At 37.2% G+C, this 21,002-nt stretch overlaps 2 protein-coding genes across 2 annotated transcripts in view; one reads left to right on the top strand and one right to left on the bottom strand.

The window, feature by feature from the left end:
* IRAG2 (inositol 1,4,5-triphosphate receptor associated 2) overlaps nucleotides 1–3,274 on the top strand; it is a 70,456-nt gene extending 67,182 nt beyond the window's left edge. Inside the window, exons 25-27 of the mRNA XM_046011532.1 lie at nucleotides 881–988; nucleotides 1,731–1,990; nucleotides 3,064–3,274. Coding sequence (XP_045867488.1) covers nucleotides 881–988; nucleotides 1,731–1,974 — 352 coding nt within the window. The 3' untranslated portion in view covers nucleotides 1,975–1,990; nucleotides 3,064–3,274. The remainder of the gene's footprint in view (nucleotides 1–880; nucleotides 989–1,730; nucleotides 1,991–3,063) is intronic.
* Nucleotides 1,998–21,002, bottom strand: part of DNAI7 (dynein axonemal intermediate chain 7) — a 62,916-nt gene continuing 43,911 nt past the window's right edge. Inside the window, exons 9-15 of the mRNA XM_046011534.1 lie at nucleotides 15,215–15,290; nucleotides 12,516–12,676; nucleotides 9,615–9,771; nucleotides 5,846–6,060; nucleotides 4,896–5,063; nucleotides 3,398–3,511; nucleotides 1,998–2,709 (exon numbers count right to left, since the gene is read on the bottom strand). Coding sequence (XP_045867490.1) covers nucleotides 2,434–2,709; nucleotides 3,398–3,511; nucleotides 4,896–5,063; nucleotides 5,846–6,060; nucleotides 9,615–9,771; nucleotides 12,516–12,676; nucleotides 15,215–15,290 — 1,167 coding nt within the window. The 3' untranslated portion in view covers nucleotides 1,998–2,433. The remainder of the gene's footprint in view (nucleotides 2,710–3,397; nucleotides 3,512–4,895; nucleotides 5,064–5,845; nucleotides 6,061–9,614; nucleotides 9,772–12,515; nucleotides 12,677–15,214; nucleotides 15,291–21,002) is intronic.

The following is a 21,002-nucleotide window of genomic DNA, read 5'->3' as shown; positions in this document are numbered from 1 at the left end:
TAATCCTAGGAGGGACGCCTGGCAATCCCAAGATCATGTCCTGAACCAAAATCAAGACATTAAAACCAAGTGTGCCATGCAGGCACCCTGGGCCAGGTCTCCTTTAAAAACTAAAACCAGCCACATACATTCCCTGTAGATGTCCAAGAAGAGAAAAAAAATATGACTTTGAGAAACAGTTGCCTTTGGTAATAGTGAGAGCATTATGAGCTTGGAATTTCAAAATTCAAGTCCAACTAGGAATTCATCAGTAAACATGATAATGAAACAAGTTCTGTTCAGGTTAAAGGAACAACTCTTTAGACAACATGTTTTTATTTAAAATATATTTGATCCAATTTCTATTTCCCAGCTCATTGAATAAACACTTTTAAAATTAAGATTTTTAAAGAAGCAATGACACTTTGATGTTACTCCAGTTTAGCATAAAATCCACTGTTAATATATTATGTGGTAGAAGGAGAGAAATTTTACCATATGTTGAATAAAAAATAGAGGAAGAAATATTTGCCTTTGTTTTTTAAAGTATGGTTACTACACATAAGCAGAGAAAGAAATCACAGGTTAATCATACTGGTTAATTATTAGTGGTGATAACTGATGAACTTCTACATGTTCTTTGTATATGTCTCTTTTTACTCATCCCTTGGCTAATATCCCAACTTCCTACAACATATTTTTCTAAATATAGCAAGTTTTAAAAATTAAATTCCTAGAAATAAAAATTTAGTGATTTGATTTTAGAATTATATATCAAATCTTTCTAAAGCAAAACAAATACTGAGAGCCTCTTTAGTAATACAATGAAATTTGCTGTATCTTTATAAATCTGGTATATTATCCATACTTTCAAACATTTAAACATAATGCCTATTTATAGAACTAAAGATGACTCAGAACCACCTGGAGAAGAAATAGCAGAAAGGACAAGAAAGCCAAGTCTTTCTGAAAAGAGAAATAATCCGTCAAAATGGGATGGCTCTTCACTGTAAGTTGTCTGCTTACTAATGATCCCATTTCTGGGGAATGGGGAGAGATGAGGCAGGATTAACAGTATTAGTCTTAGTCAAGGTACTAAAAGACCCGTCAAATTGTGAAATTTAAGATAAAAAAACAAACTTCACATGGTCTACAGGAGTTATCCCTGAACTGGTGACAGGTCGCAGTGTTAGGAACTTGATTGTGGAGCCAGATGGCCTAAGGCAAGTTCATCTATTTTTAAGCACCAATTTCTTCACCTAAAAGATAGGGCTGACAGTAGCAGAACACGCAAAATGCTAAGACTTAGATGATGTTACAATAAGCTTTTCTTTGTGTCTCATTTCTTAAACTAAAAATAGTTTACACTTGAATATAGCAAAGTCCCGGGTATTGTGAGAAATAAGTGGCATGTATATACACACACATCACGCTCCACGAAATGTTAGTTGCCTTACCTCTGAAATAATGAGATACTCAAATGTTCTTGTTAGGAGTTCAATAATGCCCGAGTCACCTAATTTTCAGATCATCACCACAGCATTTCTCTAATTCTAAAAATTATTGGGGTGGGAGTGGGGCAAATTGTGGGCCAAACCAAGACAGCAGGTCACATTACAGAGCTTATGACAAGGCAGTGTTTGTGGTAGGTAAGGCAGAGTGACGACTTGACTGGTACTGTTGGCAAAAGGAGTGGTTCTACTAACAGAATGTTGCTATTACCAAATTCTGAATTTGTATTTTCCTTACAGTTATGTCACAGTAGCTGCCTGGGCAACAAACCTCAAGACTTCCTTCAGAAAGGCGAATAAGGCACTCTGGCTTTCTGCTGCATTCATTGTGCTTTTTGCAGCTTTGATGAGCTTCCTCACAGGACGATTCTTCCAGAAGTCTGTGGATGCTGCTCCCATACCAGATGGGGACTCCTGGATGTCTCTAGAGCAAATCTTGTGGCCATTCACCAGACTCCAACACAATGGACCACCACCAGTGTGACTCAGCACATCTTAATGTATGTGTCTTGATTTTTTAAAGTTTTAGTTTCTTAACTTTGTAAATTAGTGATTTTTAGCTGGGAAATTATAGCATTGAACCAGAGGGTCTCAGAAAGACTGCAAGATATTTTACATTCCCTCTTTCTGTGAGTTCCTCTCTGACTAAAATACAATGGGGAGGAAGCCTGCCTATGATTTTTAGTGAGCTTTTTGAGGAGGAGATACTACATATTGCTTGTTAAAATTTATTCAAATAGAATAAAAAGTGAAAGTTTCAGTGGGCCAAATATTCATAAGAAAAAACCCCACTTTTAAAAAAATGAAATTTGAGTTCAAAATGCTTATTAGATTTTAATAACCTTTTGAAATATAGTCACTCATTGCATTGCTTTTGAAGAAATGCCTGATTTTGCTCCGGGTTGCTTGACTCTTCATACTGCATAAAATCTGTCGGCGGGGATTAAGAATAGCTGAGCACTCTGGTCGAGAGTAGCATATAGCACACAGAGTCAATCAATTGGCAGCTGGAGCTCCTGATTTTTCCCATGGCTTTTTGGGAAGCAAAATCCTTAACCATGTGATATAAAGTAGAATGAAACTCAGTTTCTTCTTTAAGGGCTTCAGAGAATGTCTCACTGTTTTCATTGATCTTGAGCCTTTGTGCTCTGTCACCACTAAACATTAAAAGGGTCCAATTAGGTTTCTGAATAGGTTGTTCACTAAGGTGTTCCTTCAGCTACAGGAAAAGAAAATTAGAGAAATCCATTAATAGTTCCTCTAATAGGTATTTTGGCAGAGTATAATTTGAACTCAGTCCCCAAAATTGCTAATGTAAAAGAAACACTCTTTAGTGTCTCATCTCTTAAACCATGTTTGTATGTATGTATTCATTCAACAGAGATTTCTTGAGTAGCTAGTAGGTGCCAGGGAATGTTCTAGGTGCTGGGGATACAACAATGAAGAAAAAACAACCATATTAATAACAATTGCAACAATAAAATCCTATCCACAAGGAGCTTATATTCGAGTGGGAGAAACACACAATATACAAGTAAATATGGTGGCTCACTTACACTATCTTTTTTATCAGGCAGCAGTAAATGTGCAAGAAAGTTCAATTGGAGGCCTGTCTCTGAGGGGAAAAAAGCTTCCGTCTGTTCTCATTTTGATGTAAAGAGTTGTCAGGACACTACCCTGAAGTCCAGAGTGTTTGATACCATAATGGACAGTGAAGGTATAGCCTTTATATAGCTTGGTTTTATATTTTTGACAAAATAAACAAAAGTGAAGTTTTAAAACTATTTGAATGTTACTTTTTTTTTTTTAACCTTTTCAAGAAGAGAAACCATGGCCTACATTCATTTAGCTTTAGAGTATCTTCTTTGGAAGGACAAAGTAATTTTATGGGGTTTTGTATACTATACCTTAACTATAACTTTCTTTGAACTACATACTATATTCCACTTGCTCCAACCAAATGCAAAAGCGGAACTTAGCAGGGCCAGCTGTCGATAAGCTTTCATTTCTATCAAAGGATCCTGTCAATATAAAAACAGAGTTGATCATAAAGCCTTTCAACAAGTCTTCCATCTTTGGCCTCCTACAGTCACTTCTTAACACGGAAAAATCCACTTAAAATGTAAGTCAGATGACATGATGACTCTGACAGGACAGGGCAATGGTGCTGCCTTTCAGAAGAGAAGCCAGGGTCCTAACAATGACCTACAAGGGCCTCTATGATCAGACATCTCCCCGCCCCACATATGCACCTCATATACCCCATTATCACCTTCTTTGTTTCTCCTTTTGCTCTCTGAGCTCCACTTGGCTAAATTCCCCACCTTCAAGTTTGGTTCAGATCCTACCTTCTCAGTGAAGGCCCCCTCTTCCAATACTATTTGATATTGTATGTTGCCCTATGACTCCTGATCTTCCCTTTTTTTTTTTCATATAAAATATAAGATTATCTAGTATATTTTTGCCTTCCTCTGCTAGAATGTAAGCTCCACTAGGGCAGAAACCTTGTTTTATTCACTAATGGATCTTAAGCATCTAAAAAAAAATGTTCAGAAAAAAAATTCTTGAATATTCTGAGATGACTAGTACACTACATTCAGCATTTGTAGAGTAACTGGCAGTTGAGTTACTAAAACTAAGGTGGTTTTTTTCCCCCTACACATATGTACACAGTTAATGATGTTATTTTCAGATATACCCATATTGTCATTTTCTGGTATATTATAAACCTGTTTTGCGCAGAAGAGTTCTATAGCCAAGAACACCTTTCATGATTGGAGCCTACTTTGGCCTCATTATATAGCATAAATATTTACTAAACATCTGATTCAAGGAGTATGCTAGATACTAGAATCATAGGTGATGAAAGAACAGTCCTCATCCTCATGGAACACACAGTTTAACATGGAAGGATCTTATTTAACTAAAGCCGTATGAGTAACGTGAAGCAGTATGCAGACAGGGAGGCTCTCCCAAGAAATGGAAGAAGTGGGTTCTCTGTATCAGTGGTCCTTTTATGTGTTTAATTCCGGCGAATTTGTTATGTTTGGGAAACTTCTGAGTCATTTAATCTTTTAGGAAATCTTACATATATCCAGCCTGAAAGAAGAAAGAAAATACAGAAAATTTGAAGTTGCCCTAACTACCTTTGCACTAAACTGACCCGCTGTGTGAATAATGGTCCATTTGTCAATATGAAGATCGTACTAGAGGCTTACTTTCTTGGGAAAGATTATTAAACTTGAGAGAACTCTGGATTTCTGGTCTTGCCATTTATTCCTTCCAGTCAATTCTGTGTAAGTGAATATAGACAACCTAAGCCATACCTGAAGAGTTACATAACATTGAATACTGGCTACCATTCTAAATGTCCTTTATATTAAATTTGGAAAGATTTGTTCTTACCTTATAATTTATAACAACATAAAAATGAGAGTGTTCACTAGGGAAGATATTCAATCCAGCTTCTTTCAAAGCACAAATGAAAGAAATAGGAGTCATCCATTTTCCTTCCAAAATAGAGAAACGCTTTTTGTTACTTAGTTCGATTGACGCTAGCATGCAGAGGTTTTCCTAGTTTTGAGAAGAAAGATAAATTATTACATTATTATTCCATTTCCAGCCTTTAGCTTCTTCATACTAGTTTTTTGTTTTGTTTTGTTTTTTAGCTCTATATCATTCTGTATAAAAAAGTATGCAGGACAGATATACTTTAGGCCATCTCAGAGAAGTCAGCCATAAAGTCCCCCTGTTATCTCAACCAGTCCATCGGTCACCTTTTTGGGGGCTTTATCTAAACAATCAAGAGACTGAAAGATCTCTCAGTTCTCCTCCCATTGTAGGAGTTATGATCTAAGAACACTGGTCACGTTGAATTCAGTAGCTATTTGATAGCTAGTCATGTTGCAACTCTTAAGGATAGTTTTTTTACACATATAATAATGCAAAGTTACCCAGTTTTAAAGTTTGCAGAGTGGCAATTTGAAGGTATACAGAGATCACATCCCTCTTCTGGTTTTAGAAGTCCAGTGCGCTCTACATTGTGCGACAGAGCCACCCTCCTCTTCTGGTTTTAAAGAGGAAGCCTCTTTAAAGTGGATTAAAAACTGCAACAGGCTTGTAGCTTCACTAATTGGTCTATTTCTACTAAAGGGTGCAAGTTTGCACCTTGCTTATTGTATATTATTACCTATCCAATCACTATTTCATTTAGAAATTATGGCTCAAAGTATATTTTAAATACACCTGTAACAAACATTTCAATGTGTCAATCACCAGTGACTGATGACTTTGACATACTTTAACTGTCATCAAGTGGTTTACCTCTTTCATACGACTTACTCTCTGTGACTTACCTTAATTTGTATTTGAATCGTAGTAAACACAGTAGTCACAGTCAAAAGTACTTTATCCACATCGAGTGGTGTTAGTTCCCATGACTGGAATGGCATGTTAATATGAGCATCCTGAATCAAGGTAACAGGGCCAAGCGTTTCTAGGCTGAATGTTATAAGTCTTTCTTCTGGTTTGTAAGAGACATTGCTGATGCCATCAGTTTGCCAATGTTTACCTTCATAAGAAGGAAGAAAGTAACAGTTTTTTTCTATACAAAAAATGAGATGAATGGAATGACCCAAATAACTGCAAAGGTGTATAAATTGATCTTTTACATTCAGCAGAGAATCTGTGCAAAAAGCCACTTTTGCTGGGAGGTTCTTCCTGGCTACAGGATCAAATCCAAACTCCTCAGCATGGTATCTAAGGCCTTCAGAATAAAGACTCGTGTTTCTGGCTTCACCCCTTGCACTTCTGACACCTGGTTTTAGCTATGCTTTCCCCCTCCCCCAGCAGCATCATCCACTGAGCCTCTGCACACGCAGTCCTTTCTTCCTAGAGTACTCAATCCTTTAGAGAATCTCTCATCTTGTTCAAAAAAACAAAAAAAACTTTAAAATTCACCTGTGTTAAGTATATATTTTAGTAAATTCCCCCAGTTGTGCAACCATTACCATGATCCAGTTTAGAACATTCTTCTTCTCTCCATAAGCTCCCCCGTGTCCATTTTATAGTTAATTACTCTCATTCTCACCTCCAGCCACAGGCAGCCATTAATATACTTCCTGTCTCTAAAGATCTGTCTTTTCTGGACTTTTTTTTTTTTTTTTTAAGATTTTATTTATTTGACAGAGATCACAAGTAGGCAGAGAGGCAGGCAGAGGGAGAGGAAGGGAAGCAGGCTCCCTGCTGAGCAGAGAGCCCGATGCGGGGCTCGATCCCAGAACCCTGAGATCATGACCTGAGCTGAAGGCAGAGGCTTTAACCCACTGAGCCACCCAGGTGCCCTTTTCGGACTTTTCATATAAATACAATCATATGTAGGTGGTCTTTTGTGTCTCTTACAACTTAATAATAAAAAACAACCCAATCTGAAAATGGGCAGAAGATCTGGATGAACATTTCACTGGAGAAAATCCAGTAAAGGATAATAAACACATACAAAAAGATGCTCCACATGATGTTATTAGGGAAGTACAATATAAACCTCTGAAATACCACTTCATGCTCACTAGAAAGGCTAGAATAAAAAAGATCACAAATGTTAGCAAGGAGGTGAAAGGTGGGAAACCTATAACAGTGGCAGGCATGTAAAAATACAGTTACTTTGAAAAACAACTGGACAGCTTCTTAAAAAGTTAAACATAAATTTACCATTCAACCCAGCAGTTCCATTCCTAGGTATATACGCAGGAAAAAGGAGAATGTACGTCCGCACAAACACTTGCATGCCAATGTTCTCTTAGTCTCTTAAGGCCCGGTTCAACATTCCATACTATGACAAGCCTTTCTTAATGCTCCAGGTGGACCCCCTGGGCTGCTCCATAAAACTTCTACCTATTACAGCACCTTACTGTGTCATATTAGGTGGCTTTTCCTTGTCTGCCTCCCCTACAACTTTGAAAACTCCTAGAGGAGGGAAATGTGTCCCATTTATTCTGTATTTCTTATTGTGTAGCATAATTATGGAATACACGAGTCATTCCCCTCCCTAGAATGCCTTATCCATCTCCACATGGCTTCCTCCTCACATGAGGGATCCACTCACTATTTTTAACTCTGAAATTCAATATAATACATACAATTATATTGACAAAGTAAGATTCATAATTCCTCATTTTTATAGTAATAAAATTAATTTTTTAAAGGTAAAAATTAAGTATCACCTATAAATAAATTCTCCAATTTTTAGTATTTCCTGGAAAAACATTTCCCCATGGGAAGAATTACTGGAGTTGTATACTACTGCTGTAGTCAGAGACAAATTTTACACATTATATTTCCCTGAATCATGTGGGATAACTTATCTTGTCTAATTCTAACTTAGTGTGACTTTTTTTTTTTTAAAGAGCTTTTTTTCTTTTTTTTTTTTTTTTTTGTCAGAGAGAGAGCGAGAGCAAGCACAGGCAGACAGAGAGGCAGGCAGAGACAGACAGAGAAGCAGGCTCCCCGCCGAGCACAGAGCCCCATGTGGGACTCGATCCCAGGATGCTGGGATCATGACCTGAGCTGAAGGCAGCCGCTTAACCAACTGAGCCACCCAGGCGTCCCAGTGTGACTAATTTTTAACAAAGTAAATACTTAAAAACATTACCATTAAAGGAAAAATGAAACTTCTAAAGCAACATGAAGGGAAGAAATTACCTAATTGTTCATTTTGACAGATTTTGTAATTTAATGTATTGATGGAACTATACTGTTAATTCATAATTTTTATCTAGAATATAAATTTTTTTAATAAGATTTTATTTATTTGATAGGCAGAGATCACAAGTAGGCAGAGGCAGGCAGAGAGAGAAGGGGAAGGAGGCTCCCTGCTGAGCAGAGAGCCCGATGCGGGGCTGGATCCCAGAACCCCGAGATCATGACCTGAGCTGAAGGCAGAGGCTTAACCCACTGAGCCACCCAGGTGCCCCTAGAATATAAATATCTTGTGCCTAGGTATACACAACCAAAAATGTGGATTACTGTAGCCATCATAAAAAAAGTTAAAACTACATAACATTTACCTTTTCTGGTAGAGAAATTCCTAAATTCTCTACTCCTTTGACTACATAAATGGATTAAGTAATAGCTCTGTGCCTTTGTTCTGTTCCCAACCTGTCACCAACTCAGTAAATTCATCCACAAATATATAAAATGCTTCACATTAAAAGTAAAGCTATACTTCTTTCTTCTAGCAGCCTCAAACCTGCATACATTAATTTACCAGACCAAGACTTCTCAAAGTTGAACCCGCCAACCCCAAATGAGGTATTTGTTAATGATTAGTAAATCCTTAGCTTGTATCTCTGCTGGTACTTCTGATTTTGTTATTTATTTCACATTTTGGATAACCAATAATTTCCCATGGTTCAACAATCTAAAAGTTATAAAGAGGCAGAAAGTGGCCAGTATTCAGTCTCGGGTTTCCTAATGGCCCACTCCCTATCTCCAGTACTTGTCTGTAATAAGATTTAAAATTTCTAAGTTATTAACATTAAAATAAATTTTAATCACCCCAATCTGAATTATGTACTCATTTCAGGAGAGAGTAGGTTTTTCACTTATTTATATTCATGTGTCTTACTACGGTGATATTTTTGTTAACTTACTATTTTTTAAAAACATAATGACATAACATAAGTAATTGTTCAGAGATTATGGCAGATTATAAGACTTCAGGAACTAACAGTTGTAACATTCAATACATAAACTCCAATCCCTATTCATTTCCATCAAGAGCAAACAAAATAAACATACTAGAGTTGCCATAGAAATGTGTAAGATTAGAAATGCAGAGTTTATACATTGTATTTTCTGGTTTTTTTTTTAATATTTTATTAATTTAACAGAGAGAAATCACAACTAGGCAGAGAGGCAGGCAGAGAGAGAGGAAGCAGGCTCCCTGTGGAGCAGAGAGCCTGATGCGGGGCTGGATCCCAGGACCCTGAGATCATGACCTGAGCCAAAGGCAAAGGCTTTAACCCACTGAGCCACCCAGGTGCCCCTATATTTTCTGTTTTAAGGATTTGTGTTATAGCTCTTTTCATTACCTAATTATCAAAGTTGATTACAGAATTGCTGTACCTTCAGCATCCCACCTTGCAACCATAGGATCCTCAAAAAAGATTACATTCTCCTGAACTTCAAGTGTCACTTCTATGGGTGGGAAAGCATTTTCTGTTTCAACGTCTTCCGTAGTTTCTGGAGGATATATATATTTCTGCAATCCTTCTTTGAGTATCTTTTAAAAATGACCAAAATAATATCAAGTTAGAGCTGACTGGTAACAATTAAAGATGTAAATATTGCTGAGTAAACTATATGTGGTTATTCTTAATAAATATTGGAGATTGGCCTCATTTACTAAAGATTACTAACAAATTTTCACAACAAAATTAAAAGATAATTATTGAGGAGGAAAATAATCACCAAATCTGAATCTGATCTTCCTATGGTCCAGGTTCTATGCTGGGACTTACTAATCATTTTATTCCTCCAAGTAATCCTATAAAACATATATTTAACAGAGATAACTAGGACGTAGAGAAATCAAATAATTTGCCAAAGATTACAAAATGACTTCAAGGAGGCATTACAACTCAAAAACAAAGCTCTAGGACGTTAAATCCCATATTCTAATACCTTGGTTAGGGTGTGTAGGTAAAGAGGGAAAGGAGTATAAACATACTTTTGAGAAGTATAGAAACGAATGGATGAAAGTAAATTAAAAATCATCACATTAGTACACCTTAAACTTATACAATGATTTATGTCAATTATATCTCAATAAAGCTGGAGAGAGAAAGTAAATTAAGTCAACAGCAGATTTCTCTGGGATAGAGGAGATCTGTCCATTATTTGAACACAGCAGAGAAGGATCTAGGGAAGGAAGGGTAGAGAAGATTAAGAATGGTAAAAAACAGAGGAAAAACTGGATGGGTAAAAATTCTAGAGGAGGTGGGAAATTATTGAAAAGAGACTTGAATAAAAGGAAGAAGACCTCTTTGTTGCAGAAGAGAAAAACAACTGTAAAGAGGATACTTTGGGCTCAAGTGGAGAACACATAATGGTGATATCAGGACACCAACAAAATTCAAGAAAAGATCTTTGAATGAATTCTTAGAAACCCCAGCCCTGGCTGGGCCCTTCCTATGGATAAAGAATCTTGAAGGCCTACCTTCACCAAAGGGATGCCTTTCTTGGACTCCCCACTGTCCTTCAAGCAACACAGAGGTAGGAAAAGCTGATTCAAATACACTGTTCAAAGTAGCTATAGACCAAGTTATCTCCCCCAGGCATGCTCTAATAAGTACATTCTCACTTGTGGGGAGAATGGAAAAGGAATAGCAATATCATCCCCAAGGGGGTGAAAATTAGTTTGAGGGGGCATGAAAAAATCATACTCTTTTAGGTGTAAAGCACAGCTATATATTTAGTACATACACAAATACACTGTATATCTATGGTATTAAAATTTCATGGGGTGGATGGCTAGGAAAGAAAATGTCTATAAAGGGTCCTTAGAGAGGGGATAATGGGGATAAAAATAAAAATTGAGAAAAGCCACTCTACGATGAGAAAGTACCAAGGTTCTTAATGGCAGAACTGCAAGTGAGAAGTGGCTGACAGTCTATGTACATGATATGCTGGAGGAGAGAGAGACAGGGAGGGGGAGAATGAACGAGAGGAGGGGGAGAATGAGAGGGGTGGGGAGAATTCAGAAAGGTAGAGAACAAGGAAGGAGGAAGGGGCTATGACAATATAGCAGGGTATATTTGGGACACAAGCTACCATGAAGTAAGTTAAAATAAACCAAGTCAATACCAGGGCAAATGTTACTATTTACTGAAACAGGAGTGAGGAAGTCCTTCAAAAATGATCTAACAACTGCTGTCATTGACATCCTTACTAAGAGTGTGGAACATGCATCAGTAATAGTGCCATCACCTGGATCTGTGCGTCTCAAACTTAAATGTGCACATGAATCACCTGAGGGTCTTCTTTTTTTTTTTTTTTTTTTTTTTCCCACCTGAGGGTCTTCTTAACACTCAGATTCAGCAGATCTGAGGTGAAGCACCAGATTATGCATTTCTAGGTGATGCTGATCCTGCTGGCTCATGGACCACACGTTATACATCAAGGATCCAGATCAGTGGTTCTCAGACTTTAAGGTGTGTTTTGCTAATACATAGACTGCCAACCTCATCCCTAGACTTTCTGATTCAGTAAAACTAAAGTGGGGCCCCTGAATTTGCATTTCTAGAAAATTCCCAGATGATGCTAATGCTTTTGGTCAAGGGACCACATGTTAGGAACCACAGATCTAGACCAGAGTACACAAACTATGGCCCCTGAAAAATCTGGTCTACCACCAGTTTTTGTAAATAAAGTTTTCACTTACATATGGCTGTCTTACTGTACTGAGAGTTGCAACAGAGCTGGAACGCCCACAAAACTGAAAATATACCCCATCTGGCCCTTTACGGAAAAAGTTTGTCAGCATCTTAAATAGACTATCATTATTAAGAGCAAACTTGGGGCGCCTGGGTGGCTCAGTGGATTAAGCCGCTGCCTTCGGCTCAGGTCACGATCTCAGGGTCCTGGGATCGAGCCCCTCATCAGGCTTTCTGCTCCACAGGGAGCCTGCTTCCTCCTCTCTCTCTGCCTGCCTCTCTGCCTACTTGTGATCTCTCTCTCTGTCAAATAAATAAAATCTTTAATAAAAAAAAAGAGCAAACTGGCACAATCTAAATATAGTGCTATAGGTTTACAATTAACATGTATGAATTATAGTTTTAAAATTCATATTATTTTAGAGTTCTTTCCTTTAATATTGGATTCAAATTTTATAAATTCAAGACTGTTTAAAATTAGTTTTCCCTTTATGCTTCCTTAATAGGTTAAATTTCATTAGATGTTAGATCATTTAAGGTAAAAGTATGAGAAATTATTTTACTCATAAATTTGATTTAAAAATCAACCTACTTCCACAATCATCCAGCCTTTCATTGGTTTACACTGTGGGGGAAGCTCCAAAATATCCAAGTGGTACACTCCACCGAGGGTTGTGAATTGGCATAAATCAACCTCATTGTCTTCAAAGATATACGGCTTTTCATTAGCATTCTTTATCAGCAAAAACTGTGCTAAAATCAATCAGATTAATTCAGTTTCTAAATAGATTGTAACAATTTGGCATTAGGAGGGAAAGGAAAAAATTCTGATACTGGAAATGAAGTTTTTATTTAGCTATTAAAACATCAAAAAGTGGTTAATTCAAAACTATTCACAAAGCTAACCTTCAAAGTAGTAATAAGCATGTATAATGTAGGCTAAAGGGGAGGGCTCCATTTATAGTTTATATACCAACACCTTTAAGAATGTGTATCTAATAAGCATGTTACAATTAAAATAACTTCAAAAATACATTGTACTGCAAGAGGAGGAAAAATAATTTTCCCTCTACCTTCTGAGTTCTCAGCTGAAGCTTTATAATAAAAGACAGATTAACAAGAGGAAAAAACCACTCATTTATTAATATGTATACCTCATGTAAACATGGGAGATTACCTCGGGAAAAATGAGTAACTTAAGAGGTGGCTCAGAACTCTGGCTTATACAGCATCTTCAACTAAGAACAAATTTGTGGGGAAATGACAAGACAAGGGAAACCAGTTTCAGGTTTCTGAGGGTAGAGAAAAGGACTAGTTAGTAAAGTTTGTTATGCAGATTACTCTAGTCCCCTCTCTGGGCTGATAGGTCTGAAGTCGAATCTGGGCATTAACCATTGTCAATCTTGGTAGAGAGAGGAGTGACACTCTTTGAAATTTATGTCTTGTTTTTAGGCAAATAGGGGGAGGGTAGGCAGCTTTTCTTGCATCTGCATCTTTACAATTGTTCTTAACTTAAAATATCCTTATGCCAAGTGGCATTTTGGGGTGGCATATTTTGCTACCCTTCATTATAAAATAAGAAAAAGTGGCTTAACACAAAGTTTGGTACCTGACAAATTAATGTTTTTAAACTGGACCTTAGGGGGCTAAAAATCTTAAAGAAAGTAAAATGGTGAAAAACATAAATTTTCGTCCATATATTAAAGCTAACCTTTTTTTTTTTTTCAACAAAAACAGGTCCAGCTCATTAAAAAAAAAAAAAAAAAAATAGGGACAGAGGCTTTAAAGTGAAGAACTGTATTGGATAATCCCTTCTGTATAGAAATTTTATGGGGAAATTCTATAATTCCATAATTCTCAGTGTACAATCAAGGAATATTTTAAAACATTAAGACCATTCCCACCTGTCACCAAAAGTCTTTCCAGTGTAGATAGATAAGGGACATCAGACTGCTTATAGGTTCTACCCCTTACTTACTATGTAACCTGATGCAAGATATGCTAATTAACATGTCTTTTCTCTCCTTCCTCTACAAAAGAGATATTAATATCTACCTACTGAATTTGGGGAGTTGTAGTTAATACATGTAAAAAGCTTAGAACTGGTGTCAGACACACAGTAAAATTTGGGAAGTGTTAGTCTTGTTATTTATCATTTTAATTTTCCTCTCCCATGAAAGGAAGCACACTGAGAAGTCACTGAATTTAACCCATGGACAGCAGACACTGAAAATTAATGACAATATGCAAATAAAATTCCAGTTAAGCAATTGCTCTTTTTCCCTCGTACACCTTCAATAAAATGCAGACTTTAATTTCAAATTTATCTAGTTAATAATCCATTTACCTAAAAAGAAAGAAAAAGAATACTGTATCCAAATTCAGACATTTATGATTAGGGGATTAACATATATATTATTTGGGGCTTAGCATATAGAAAACCTCAGTATTATTGGCAGAAGTTCATGAACTGACTCTAGTATCCTAATTCTAACAGGAAAATTAACCTCCTCAGGGCTATAGAAAAGTTTTGAAGATATAAACCTAGTTGGCTGCTGAAATAAAAGTGTGTTGGGAAAAGTGAAGAAGTAGACAAGAAGTATGTTGTGAAAAATATGCTAAAAAGTCTATAGAAATTGATTCCTTAGAAGTTCCTGGGAAGTGATGTACATAAATCTCAAACTAAAAGATATGCAAATCAGACATCACTATCACTTTGACATTTTTAAATTCTCTTCAATTGTTATTTTCCAAGATAAGACTGAATACAAAAGGGCTGAGAAATTTACGATTATGTACGTGTTTGTGAATATTCATTACAATATTGTTTGTAATAAAAAATTAGAAATAACCTTACTATCAATAAAGATTTAAATAATGTTCCATTGTTGGAATGAAATTATACAGCTACTAAAAAGGTTATTAATATGTTCTGACTTAGGACAGTGTTGAACATTATTCATTTAAGTAAAATATGCATTATGTTCTATGTATGTCTATAGACTATGCTACATAAAATAACAAATTATTATTGATTAAAAAGTAATTTTCAAACATTTGTATGCTATTTCATGGTTTCATTAAAAATCAAAAGAGAGTTACAGAGAGAAGAAATACAAACAGGAGAAATTTTTGTTAATACTGGCTATTTCAGAAGAGGGATTATGAAGAATTTTCACTTTACATATATTTCTGCAACATCTGAACTTTTTTATGCAACATCTGCATTTCTGTTGTAAGCTGGAAAATCCCAATAAAGTTAAATTCTACTAACATAATTTAGAAGAATACCTGATAAGACTGTTTCACTTAATAATTTCATCTCCAGTTCACATTTTGTGGCTTCAGAGTCTTCCTGGACAAAACTCTACAGAAAACACAAGGACAGAAGGGTGATTGTCGGTGTCTGCTGCAGCCCAGATTCACTCTTCATTCTTTCCCCACTCCAGTTCCCACTTCAGATGCCTGCTACCTCAGTTTCTGGGCCCCAGACTGACACTTGCTCTGGCAGAAAAAGTGGACTCAAAAACAGTATTTTAAATTTCAGTGAAAATGAGAGCATATCTCCACAGAACCTCATGAGGGCTGGGAGCTAGACTGCTCAGATTCTCTGATGACAATCCTCAAGTACAAAACTGACTAGGAAGCAATGCAAGTTATAAAAATGTTATTTATATTTGCATTTTGATTTTAGACAAGTTTTAAATTTTCCTTGATTTTGGCAATCAGCTCTCTGATAGACTAATTCCAAAGCCTGCTTTTGGGTGAGCCTCTCAAGGAAATTAAAGATGCCATACATCAGATAAGGTACAAGATACTATACTGTAGAGTAGTAAAATGAGTATTTCAATAGGAGGACATAAGATCTCGAATGTATATCTAAATCTGCCCACTAACTTACTTTTGTAACCTTGAGGAAGTCCTCGAACCATTTTGGGTCTCAAATTCCTGCTCTAACAACATATGGTACTGAACTGGTGCTAGACATAACACATCTTGTAAACAATCCTAAGAGATGGCTATATCTTCATTTTACAAAAAAAGGAAACTGAAGCTTAGGGAAATTACTATTTTGAGTCAAATAAAATAATAGACGTAAATAATTTTATATATAGTAAGGCTGTGTACACTGTAAAACTTTGGTCTGTGTGTGCTTATATTTGCAAATATATCCAGCAAACTTCATTTGACCCCATATACTATCTGTACTCCTAGAGCAATAGAAAAGTCTTGTACCAGAATTTTAGTCAGAAGCTAGTTAATCCCATCATCTCTCTCATCTTCAACCACCATACAGTGCCCAGTCTCCCTTAATAATTTATCAGAATAATCAGTGCCTGGGTGGCTCAGTGGGTTAAGCTCTGCCTTTAGCTCGGGTCATGATCTCAAGGTCCTGGGATCGAGCCCCACATCAGGCTCTCTGCTCAGCGGGGAGCCTGCTTTCCCGTCTCTTCTGCCTGCCTCTCTGACTACTTGTTATCTCTGTCAAATAAATAAAATCTTTATAAAATAGTAAATTATCTTTTCCATCATTCTTGTCACTGTATTGCCCTGTGTCATCTTCTTGAGCACTTTTAACACTACTGCCTTCTCTGCCAACCCGTTCCATGGCACTTCTGAAACTTCTCATTTACGGACTCATTCATTCAAAGAATTTTCACAGAGTGCCTAAATTGTACAGGTATTGCCAGATACTAGAAATAAACAACAAAAAAACGACAAGGTCCCTGACTCAAGGTACTCCCAGTCTATTAAGGAAAGTAGGTAAAGGAATAGTTACACTAAGTTTTGTGGCTACTGTAGTAAAAAGTCAGGGGGTCGGGGCGCCTGGGTGGCTCAGTGGGTTAAAGCCTCTGCCTTCAGCTCAGGTCATGATCCCAGGATCCTGGGTTCGAGCCCCGCATCGGGCTCTCTGCTTGGCAGGGAGCCTGCTTCCTCCTCTCTCTCTGTCTGCCTCTCTGCCTGTCTGTGATCTCTGTCTGTCAAATAAATAAATAAAATCTCTATAAAAAAAAAGGGGGGTCCATAACAGGAATATAAAGAACAGTTAATTCTGTGGGGAAAAGTATTGCATGAGTGGGTGAAAATAGGAAATGCTACCCAAGAGTGGTAAAGTTTGAACTAAATCTTGAAAGGTAATTAGTCTCCTGAAAAAAAATGGAGGGACAGAATTCCAAGTATGAGTGAGGGCAGAAAGGCGTGAAACAGTTTCAAGCACCTGAAGTACTCAGGTATGGTTGGGGTGAGAAGGTGTAAAATCTGAAGCTGGAGAGAGGGGCCAGAGTGTAGAGTTTAGATGACACTCTAAAGACTAGAATTTCTCCTATGGGTAAAAGGGAGCCTAGAAAGGACTTAATAGGAAAGTGGCGTGAAGAAGTTTGCATTTGGAAAGAGTATGCTGGTGGCCAGCTGATGAATGGATTCCTTAGTGGAGAGTAAGAAGTCCAAAGAGGATCAGGGTCTAACTCAAGGTAGAAGCGATCAGGTTCATTAGAAGGAGCATATATGGGAGATGACACAGAGGTAGAATCAACGTAACTTGGATGGTTAACTTGATATAGAAGATAAGGGACAGGTGAAGGCTGATTTTCAGGTGTCTACTTAGGTGATAAAGTGCACGGTGATAGTTATCAGGAAAAGACAAGGAGGAAGGACAGGTTTGGGGAAGAGTAATGAATTCAATTGTGGATGTGCTGAGTTCGAGGTGCCCATGGACACTGTTTAGCTCAACTGACTTTTTTCTGAAGCTAGACCACTTGATGCCGGAAGCAATGTGTCAATTTACATGGTAGCGCAAGCTCCTTAATCTTGCTAACTGCTCCCGAATGTCTTGCAGTCCTGGCAGCTGCACCAGGAGAACACAATCCTGCAAAAGCCTTCAGCTCCAAACTGCATCTGCTGACCATATAATCCTTCCTGGTTTCATACATTCTGAAGTTCTTTGTGTCAGTTGGCTATGAAGCTGAAAAAAAAAAAGCTTTTTTCTTCATATGATCACTTTGTCCTGTTTCATCATAACCGTTTTTACAAAACTGGCTATTTTTCCATAGATTTTTTTCCTTCTCCAAATAAACTTCAGCACTGTTGTGTCAAGTCTCAAAAATTACCAACTGGAATTTTTACTTGAATTGCGCTAAATTTAAACATGTATTATAAATCTATAAAAACAATATGTTCTAAAAACTGCCTGGAAACATTGACAGAATATGAAACAGAAGGGAGCTGAACTATAACTTTTCAGTGAGACCTGGGCTCAATAGATACAGGAATTGGCTTATAATATGGGAAGAACTTCACAGTACACTAGCAAAGTATTTTTCATTGTAACTTAATGTGCAGATGTTGTAAAATGGAAAATTTTTAATATATATAGAATCTGAATTTGATATAAAACAACCTGGATCATGAATAAGATCAGTGGAACCAGAACAGAGTTTCCAGACATAGATCTCATGGTCCACTTGGGAGTTCAGCATTTGGCATTTTAGAACAATAAGAAAAACCTATGTTCATGTGATAAGTGTTTTGAGACGGTTAAGATTTCAAATAAACTTAGATTCTTCCAACTTTACACCAAAATAAATTCCAGACGGATAAAAGATTTCAATGTAAAAACATAGCTAAGCCAACTAAAAGCCACAAAACTCATGCAAGTAGTTGATGAGAAAGTATATGTTGACATCAACAATTACCAGTGCAGTTGGTGATCTTGATATTGCACAGCTGCAAAACATCAGCACTGAATATAAATTGGTCTAGAATTCTATTGTCCATCAAAAGAACATCTATATAAAGGAAGTTCATTGATATGAAGTCCAATTTTTTTTCATCAAAAGTGATTTACAGGGGCGCCTGTGTGGCTCAGTGGTTTAAGCCTCTGCCTTCGGCTCAGGTCATGATCTCAGGATCCTGGGATCGAGCCCCGCATCAGGCTCTCTGCTCAGTGAGGAGCCTGTTTCTCCCTCTCTCTCTGCCTGCCTCTCTGCCTACTTGTGACCTCTCTCTCTGTCAAATAAATAAATAAAATATTTTTTTAAAAAAGTGATTTACATTTAGAGCTTCAGAACAAATTGTTGGAATTGGCTCTTCATAGGGAATTAAAATGAATTTTGAAAACAGTGTCATTTGCTTTATTTTGTCTAAAAGCTAAGAATGAGTATCCTGAGTTTGCTGAAGTCTCATTTATTCCTGTGGCTTTAATACCACCAGCAGGCCAGTGGTTTCCAGATCAATGCTAGCGATGCTCTTCAGGACGCCCACCCTCAGTACCGCTCAAGTCTAGAAGTTCAGGGCATGTATGCATGGGGACATGGAGCTGGGCCTGACTGTTCAGAGCTCCAGGCTCATATCAACTTACCTGACATTTCCATTTGTGTCTCCCCAAAGTACCATGCCCAAAATAAAAAAGTTTTGCTTCACCATCACTCTCAACCAGGTTAGTCCGTTCCTGTGCATCTCAATAAACTGTACCACTATCTGCTTAGTTTCCCAAAATAAAAACTCCACAAGATTGTTCGTTTTACCTGCAAAACATGTCCCCCAAATATCCACCTTTCCATGTCTCTTACTACCACCTTTGACCAAGCACCACTGCTTCTAATGCCTCCCCACTGCTATTGAACCAGATGCTGGGGGCTTCTATTCAAGGCCCGCACAATCCATTCTCTACATAGTAGCCAGAATAACCTTGCAAAGCTATAAATCACATCATGCCACCCTCCCACTTACAAACCCCTGATGGCTTCCCACTGCATTTACAATAAAACCTTAACTTCTTACTCTGGCCTGCAAAGCCCTGCTTCTTCTGGCTTCTGCTTTCCTCTCTGATGTCATCATATACCACTTTCCTTCTTCCACCGTATGTCAGGCTACTGGCCATCTGACCTGGCACTCATTTCTGTCTCATGATCTTTGTAGTAATTGTACTCTCGGACTAGAATATTTTTACCCTATTACATAGCTGATTCCTCCTAGTCATTCTCAGCTTAAATAATAATTCATCATTGAATTATACAAGCCCTCCCCAACCACCCAACCCAGTTACCATCAGTCACTCCCATAATCCTGTTTAATTCTGTACATGACATTAATTACTACCTGTTTTCCAGTTTTTCTTATTTATTGTTGGTTTCCTATGACTTGCATATAAATCATGAGAACAAGAATCTCACTTGTCCTTTCATCACTGTCCTTTGAGGGAAGAATAGTACCCGCATACACAGGTAGACATTCAAAAAATATTTGTTGAAGGGTGCCTGGGTGGCTCAGTGGGTTCAGCCTCTGCCTTAGGCTCAGGTCATGATCTCAGGATCCTGGGATCAAGTCCTACGCTGGGCTCTCTGCTGGCGGGGGACCTGCTTCCCCCTCTCTCTGCCTGCCTCTCTGCCTACTTGTGATCTCTCTCTGTCAAATAAATAAGTAAAATCTTAAAAAAAATTTTTGTTGAGTAAAGAAATAAGCACAAGTTCCAGGGTATGACCATGGAAATGGGTCATTGAAGCAGATCTGTGGAAAGCTGAAGGTCTTTGAATGTTAATGCAATATTTTTTACATGGGTCATTCTCATGGATTTTTAACTTATCCATAATGATGCCAAGAAGTACCTGAATCTCTAAAGATATTTCACATCTTTACACTTTTCCCCATAACCAGAAAAATTTCCTTTCCTTCTCATCTAAACTTCTCCATGCCTATCAAAAGATTTAGTTCAAATATTACCTCATTAGAGGTAATATTTTTCTGTTTTTTCTTATGGATTAAATGTGATCTCTTAACTCCCATCAATAATCTATCTCATTGCACATATCAGAATATACGGTAACTGTTACTGTTCTCCACAAGATTGTTAGTTCACTGAAAATAAAGATCATGTTGAGTTTCTTATAGAATGTACTTAGTAATGTTTTATATATATCTACTCATATTTATGTTAAATCTTGTATCTTTTTAGAGTATCTTAAAGACAAAGACTATTTTTAACTTGAACTTTGAAAAGTTCAAAGGCCCATATATCATGCATACCCCTTAGATCACTACAATGCTTCTAAAGGTGATTATTACCTTTTTAAAAAAACTTCTC

The sequence above is a fragment of the Meles meles genome, chromosome 7, assembly GCF_922984935.1.
Source record: "Meles meles chromosome 7, mMelMel3.1 paternal haplotype, whole genome shotgun sequence".
NCBI lineage: Eukaryota > Metazoa > Chordata > Mammalia > Carnivora > Mustelidae > Meles > Meles meles.
The sequence above is the reverse complement of the archived record's forward strand: the minus strand, read 5'-3'. Positions and strand labels throughout refer to the sequence as shown.